We start from the raw sequence: 7,500 nt of genomic DNA, 5'->3' as shown, positions 1-7,500 counted from the left end.
TGTGTGTGTGTGTGTGTGTGTGTGTGTGTGTGTGTGTGTGTGTGTGTGTGTGTGTGTGTGTGTGTGTACGTGCGTGCGTGCGTGTGTGTGTGAGTGTGTGTGTGTGTCAGTCCAATCAATGGTTTTCATCCTTTTCATTAAGCTCTGGGCATGGTTTTCATTAAAGGGAAAACACATTATGCCTTTGGGTATTCACCCAGTGCATGTGTGAGTCATAAACGGATGGCAGGAACGCAGTGTTGGATTTAAGTGGAGGGGGGAGAGGGGGGAGGAGGAGTGGGGTGGGTGGGTGTGTGGGGGGGGGGGGGGGGTGCAGGGGGTTGGACCTTTACGGCGCAGTTCAGTCATCGCAGACAGACACTACGGTGCATAGTAAACTGTTGTGGTAGTGTTTAGGCTTACTGGGCCCGGGTCTCACAAGAGAGCTGTACAGAAAGCAGCTCACATCCCCCGCGGCCATAAACACAACACTGGCATTCATTAGGAAGGAACAGGGCAAGCTGGTTGCAGTTCCCCCATTTGTACGTAATGAGAGCAGTGTGTGCAAGAACCAATGTGTATGTGACTGGTATGTGTGTGTGTGTGTGTGTGTGTGTGTGTGTGTGTGTGTGTGTGTGTGTGTGTGTGTGTGTGTGTGTGTGTGTGTGTGTGTGTGTGTGTGTGAGTCTGTGTGTGTTTTACCAAGCGGCTCATTAACAGGGCATTAGGCCGGCCTTGATGCCCAGCAGTCCGCTTCGCCGTAATTGAAACTGATTTCATAATGAACTTCAGGAGCAGATCAAACCCGGTGTGCCAAGTTACTGAGCAGAAGCAGTAACCTGCATACACAGCCCACCCCCCCACCGCCCTCCCAACCTGTCTGCAGAGAGAGGACAACTTAGGGTCTTTGAGTCTTCCAGTGGCAAAATTCCACTTGAAAAATGATTTTTTAATAAAATAAATAATTATTTGTTACTTGGTTTTCGACCCTTTGTTCATCAATCTACCACAACCATAGCCAGACTAAACAATCAAAACGAGTGAAAAGCTGTGCATTCCAACCATGAAAAGGTTTCATGGCTGTAATTGAACACCATTTCCTTTTCTGGAATTACATTTTTAAAATTCCCTGACTTTCCAGAGATGTCCATATCCCATGGGAAGCTTGTAGAGAAGAGGAGGGGAAGCAGTGAAGTGACATGGGAAAAGAACTAAGTTATGGTGAGGCTCAATGGGGCAGGGCGGGAGGGAGGTGCGTGATATATGCCAGCGGTTCACCCTGGTGTTGTAAAAGATGAATCAGAACATGAAACAGTTTATCCGGAGGACATGGTTTAGTACCTATTAGCTGCCAAGGGCACAGAGTCTCTTTAAAGCATCTCTGGTCCCTCATCTGCAGTGCAGAGAGAATCTACTGTCTATAAAACGTGTGCACGGTGGAACCCAAACTCCCTGCACACCCATTAGTGCAGCTAGCTGGTTATGGGACCCACAGATCACATCGTAGGCTCCCTGGGAAACTCTGCTGGAAGGGCATTACGACGGAGCATTTATACCATACAAAACATTGGAAAAATGTGAACAGTAGTGTCAAATCCTAAATGTTATGACTATACTGACAGGAGGGTTTCTCACCATTTAGAGTAAGAAAGACAAGATTTTCGGCAATTTCGTTCAACGCTGCAGTAGAAATGGGTCAGGGTTGTTGGGGAAGATGGGATGTGCTGACCTACGTGCTAGCAGGGTATTAATTAACACCCTCCCCCTCCCCACAAGGAACGAGGAGACCGAGAAACATGCCATGTCCTCCTCATCACAAAACATGGTGTGCTGTGTTGCTAAAAAGACAAGCTCTGGGCCCTATCTCTCGCTTTTCTCTGCATTCTACCCATTCCCCCTCTCCCCCAGAGCAAGTAAATCTCAGCTCTGCCCTACTGTTTCACGCAGACCTTTGCCAGGGGCATTAAAATTCTCAATGAAGGGAGCAAGCCGTTCGGGGCAGGTGGGTGCAATGGGCGGAGGAGGGTCCGGGGCCAGACAGATGTCAGAAGGCTGATAAGCTGAGGCAGGGATGTCAGCTAAGTGTTCACATGTGGTTCACAGCCAACCGAGCTGATAAGAGCCACACAGTCTGCGTCCAGAGTGGCCGGCCGTCTGCCCCTCTGTGCACCGTATATTTGTGTCTGCCTTTCCAGGCGTGAACTTGCATGGCCAACGGACATCAAACATGCATGCCTAAACCCTTACAGCGTTTTAGACTGCCTCATGGAATAACATGTGAAGAAACAACCACATACACATGCATTACACATGGAGAACCGGGTAGAGACAAGCCACATGATTTTGTGAGTCCATTTTCATCACCTTAAGGGAAAACTCAGGTATTTCTTCCGACTTAAGCCTTATTTTGTGATCACTGGGAGTCAACCCGAGAGATTGGCATTGGAACCTTTTGAACTGATGTAGGATTGAGAAAAGAGCTTTAGCCGACTGCCGTGGAACGGGGCAATCGCAGCCGCCAAAGAGCTGTCGGCTGAAGCTAAGGCTGAGTTTAAAAAGTTTCCTTGCCCTGTGGACTCACACATAAAGGCATTCACACACACACCTAAAGATGCCTGAGAAAAAGGCACAGGCAGATGCACACACAGACACACACACACACACACACACACACACACACACAGACACACACACACACACACACACACACACATCCCCATTAACTGGTTCTGGCTGAGTTCATACTGTTTAAGTCTGTCAGTGGAGAAGTTATTTATTTTGTTCTATCTATCAAAAGCCCCTCTATTAAATAGATTTCTTTGGAACCCCAGTGCTCTGACACATCAGAGGGCTGAGGAATTGACCGCACGGATAAGAACACTCACATCTCAGCCATACTGTCCGGTAGGTTGGCAGGGATGGCGGTCAGACCTTTCCCTCTGCAGTCCACGATGTTGTTGCTGCATGTGCACATGGCCGGACAGGAGCCACCCCCCACACTGCAGGGCTGCAGGCCTGAGCTCTCCTGCTGACCTGGGTGAGGGACAAACAGGAAGAGGAGGGAAAATTCACACAATGATGCCAAAAGAGATGCAGCCCAGTGGTTAAGGTCTAGAGGTCAAGAAAGATGGTAAAGGTGTGTGTGTGTGTGTGTGTGTGTGTGTGTGTGTGTGTGTGTGTGTGTGTGTGTGTGTGTGTCTGTGTTTCCATGTTTGGGATCGCACAGTTGTGACCCATCGTGCGCATCCATTTGCATTTCCATTTGTAACAGGGCGAGCAGAGAGATCTCGCAGCAGGATTAGAGATTTGGGCAGCAGCACGGAGCGTCTCTGCCTCCGTATGTGAGGCTCCGGCGCTTCCATCTCCGCAACCCTTCAAGTTTTATCGGAATTGACTTGCAAATGAACGTCAACAGTGTTTCCCAGGGATGTTTTGACATTGAGGAATAACAGTGCAACGCCCCGCTCTCAACTATTTTGTCAAGCTGTACATCCTCGTCAGTCACTGGGGAAGAAACTAGGTTACTAATCAAAGGAACACGGTATGTAGTATTTTGAAAGAGAATAGAAACATGAATAATAGAGTTAGAGGAAGGATTGAAGGCTCCTCAATAACACCTATTGATCTCCTTCTCCTCTATTCTCAACACAGTCGAACCCAGGGTGGATTTCATGCCTTCTGCACATTCAGCTATCTGCAGGCCTTCCCAGCCCCACTTTCGCACTTTTTCAAATCCATTTGCTGCAAAAGACTTCAACTTTTTCAATTTGCATACAGAATACACATCTCATCACACTGCCTCTGGATACCTGTTCAAAAAGTGCCATGCCTGTCAACAATGTGGCGAGGAGAGTGCTTGTACTGCTAATGCACTCTGCGTTCATGCACGGTTGTGTGTGTGTCTGTGCGTGTGTGTGTGTATCCGTGCCTGCGTACATGCAAGCTCTTGAAAGATGTGTCGGGCTAACCCAGATAAAATGAATAAAACAGACTTTTAAATGGCCTCATTTACACAACATTAGTAATCTGACTTTCAAAGCATGAATATTTGACGACAGTTCTATCTATTTATCCATCTCTCAGCATGTTCCCAGCCTGTACGGTGTGTGTGTGTGTGTGTGTGTGTGTGTGTGTGTGTGTGTGTGCGTGAGGGTCTGTGTGCGTCTGTGTGCGTATGTGTGGAAGTGTGTGTGTGTGTGTGTGTGTGTGTGTGTGTGTGTGTGTGTGTCTGTGGAGGGGGGGTGATAGGGGTGAGAGCAGAGGACTCTGAAATGAGCTCTCCACGATGACCACTGGCGACCATTACACTGTGATGTATCACAGCGTAAAATTACTGGCACCGTCTCTTGGGCCATTTGACTAATGGGATATGTTTAAGCCCATGGGGAGGAGGAGGGAGGGGGCACACGACAGGGGTAGCAGGGGGGGTCGTGTCTCGTGTATCAGGGCAATCATAATCGACCAACCCCGGGAACGACACGCTGCGATAAAGTTGGAAACAAACAACTCAAACACAAACACAACAAATAGCTTCCGCGGCGTAAAAAAGCCAACGTGCAGCACTCAGCCCCGTTGATCTGAGGCTGTGTGATCTGGGATGGCAGAGGTTTGACAGATCTGGGATCAGGTGCGGGGCAGAGCACCCCCCCCCCCCCCCCCCGCCCCCTCCGCCTGATCCAACATGGCATATTTGACAGGCCTGGGATCAGGGAGAGTGCAGTGCACAGCTGGAGCCTCCTTAGCACTGACAGCTGTCTGACAGGTAAACTGGAGGTGAGGCTGTTTGATGCTCCTTACCATCGCCTCCTTCCTCCTTATCCGTATCCCTACGCCATCCCGCTTTACGCATGTTCCTTTTAACCCCGACGCTTTTCCCATTTCCCCTCTCTTTATTTGACTCCGCCGATCTCAGTTTCACACTCGTGGCCACGTCTGTCGAACCCCTCCTCCGTCCTCGTCCATCCTTCTCCTCCTCCTCCTCCAGCACCTCATATCACTACTGTTAAATCCGCTGTTCTGCTCAGTCTCCAACAGCCCTCGTTTCCTCTCTTACTTTCAGCGACTGCGTTCCTGATCTCCACCTAGGTTTCCTCCGCTCTGCAACAGTTGAGTGTCTCTCTACCGCTCTCGCTCTCTCTACACGACCATGTCTTCCCTCTTTCCTAACAAGAAGAACGCTGTCTTTCTTTCTTTCTTTCTTTCTTTCTTTCTTTCGTTTTTTCCTCGGACTTGCAGTCGGACTCAGACCCCACCTGGGCAGCAGTGGAGCGGTGATGCAGAGGAACGCTGCGGAATACCCCCGTACCCCTCCTGTTGATAACGGACAGCATCATAACCCTCAACCCCAAATCCTACCAGAAAATAATTGTGAGATTCCGTCACATGTCACATATATTTGTGATATATGTGCTTAAGCTGTGTAGTTTCTTACCGAGCGACTTACCCTGGCAACTATAAACAGTAAAACGCAAAACTAAGGAAGCATCATTACATCACACAGCCCTCCCTCACTCACTGCAAACCACAGCGTCACTTCATTCGATATACATTCTGAAGGTGCAGAGTTGTATAGAATATGAGGATTTGACACAGCTTAGCCTAGCAGAGTGCTAAGCTAAGTCTGAGACGCCACACTTTCAAATGTCATGTTCATCGAAGGTCGAAGTCTGTGTGAACACCGACGGTGACGACTGCATTAAAATGACTTGAATTTGGGGCAAAATATCAGTGTTACAAATGCTGTGCTGGGCCTGGCTGCTTTTCTTCACATCAGCAGCAGGAGCAGCAGGAACAGCAGGAGCAGCAGGAGCAGCAGGAACAGCAGGAGCAGCAGGAACAGCAGGAGCAGCAGGAACAGCAGGAGCAGCAGGCGCAACAACAACAACAAGCCTCCGTTAAAACAACATGTCAGCCCAAATCACACGCAGGTGGCCCGGTCACACAACTAACAGCATACACACATACAGAGACACACACACACACACACACACACACACACACACACACACACACACACACACACACACACACACACACACACACACACACACACACACACACACACACACTGAAGTGGGTACTGAAAATTTCAAAGAAAAAAAAAAAAAAAAAGAGACTGTCTTTTTGTGTGTGCATGTGTGTATGTGCGTGTGTGCGTGTGTGCGTGTGTGCGTGTGTGCGTGTGTGCGTGTGTGTGTGTGTGTGTGTGTGTGTGTGTGTGTGTGTGTGTGCCAGCGATTCAGTCTCTAATGATTTTCTTCACTGGGAGTTCAACTTCTGGTCACCTATCCACTCAAGATGAAGCTGTGTGGTTGTATGTGCAAGTGTTTAACACACACACACACACACACACACACACACACGCACACATTTCAAAGCCACATTTTTCCATACATTAAAAGGGCGAAAAGTCATTAATAATGCGTGCTCTGGAGAGGTACACTGTTTTCAGTTCGGTGCCTAAATTCCAGCTGTGTGTTGTGTGAATTTCTCTGGCACTGCTGGAAAACCCCCTGCCCCCCCACTCCCCTGGGAGCTGGAGGCACATGAAAGGGCCAGCGGGGGCCGCCTGGGGGCCGCCTGGGGGCCGACCGGGGGCCGAGGACCTGTCAGGTGGCATCCAGGTGGATAAACTGAAGAAAGAAAGATGGTTCTCCTGACAGTGTGACAGCTCTGTATGTAGATTCAGATCTATAGTGGATGTGGACGGTCGCTTTGAATATGTGTTTTCTCTGTAGGATGGTTAAAGAAGGAAGAATATATGCACACAGACAACTAAAGCTATTATATTTATAGCAATGTTTCAACCAAACAAGCGTTCCTCTTTATCAGCCGGGTGAAGAACACTTGTTACGGTCGAAATGTGAGCACCATATGCACTGTATTTACTACGTTTTTTGATATGCAATTAGGTTTAATTAGAATTTATTTAATGATTATTCAGTTTTTTCCCCAGACTGTTTTTTTGTACTAATTGTTTGTCGAGAAACGCACCAATCCTCACAATCCTCCCCATATAAAAATGACGAAGGAATATATATATACTAATAGAATATAACATAATAATATAATATACTAATATGTCCACACATGTAACTGTGTGTGTGTATGTGTGTGTGTGTGTGTGTGTGTGTGTGTGTGTGTGTGTGTGTGTCTCTCTCTCCTCACCTGAGCAAGCAAACTCGTGCTTCTGGATCTCGGCCACGTTGAGTCCTCGGAGCGCCGAGGGGGCGGTGCACTGTGTGAACAGGCCGATGGTGGGACGCTGCCTCAGCCACTGAGCCAACCAGGAGAGGTGGCAGTCGCAGTTCAGGTTGTTTGAGTGGAGGCGGCTGGTTCGGAGGTGGAGAGAGGGGGATAGAGGTAGAGAGAGTGAGTGAGGGGGGTAAAGACAGGTTAGATATTGGAAAACAATGAGGAAAAAAATATCAGCCATGCCTGGGTGTCGGTGCCATTTTAATAAAACCCAGCTGTCCACAACCGTCATGTGCATAAAATACGAGACACTATAAAAATCTGCCA

The 7,500-nt window shown here is 48.5% G+C and overlaps 1 protein-coding gene across 1 annotated transcript in view; it reads right to left on the bottom strand.

Annotated features, from left to right (window-relative positions):
• The window catches only part of slit1a (slit homolog 1a), a gene marked incomplete at its 5' end in the record, with an annotated part of 102,687 nt that overhangs the window by 29,987 nt on the left and 65,200 nt on the right, over positions 1–7,500 (bottom strand). The window contains 2 exons of the mRNA XM_080017226.1: positions 2,865–3,012; positions 7,147–7,310. Of these exons, the coding sequence (XP_079873352.1) occupies positions 2,865–3,012; positions 7,147–7,310 (312 nt within the window). The remainder of the gene's footprint in view (positions 1–2,864; positions 3,013–7,146; positions 7,311–7,500) is intronic.

This window comes from Zeus faber (genome assembly GCF_960531495.2).
Source record: "Zeus faber genome assembly, chromosome: 16".
NCBI classification, from domain to species: Eukaryota; Metazoa; Chordata; class Actinopteri; order Zeiformes; family Zeidae; genus Zeus; species Zeus faber.
The sequence above is the reverse complement of the archived record's forward strand: the minus strand, read 5'-3'. Positions and strand labels throughout refer to the sequence as shown.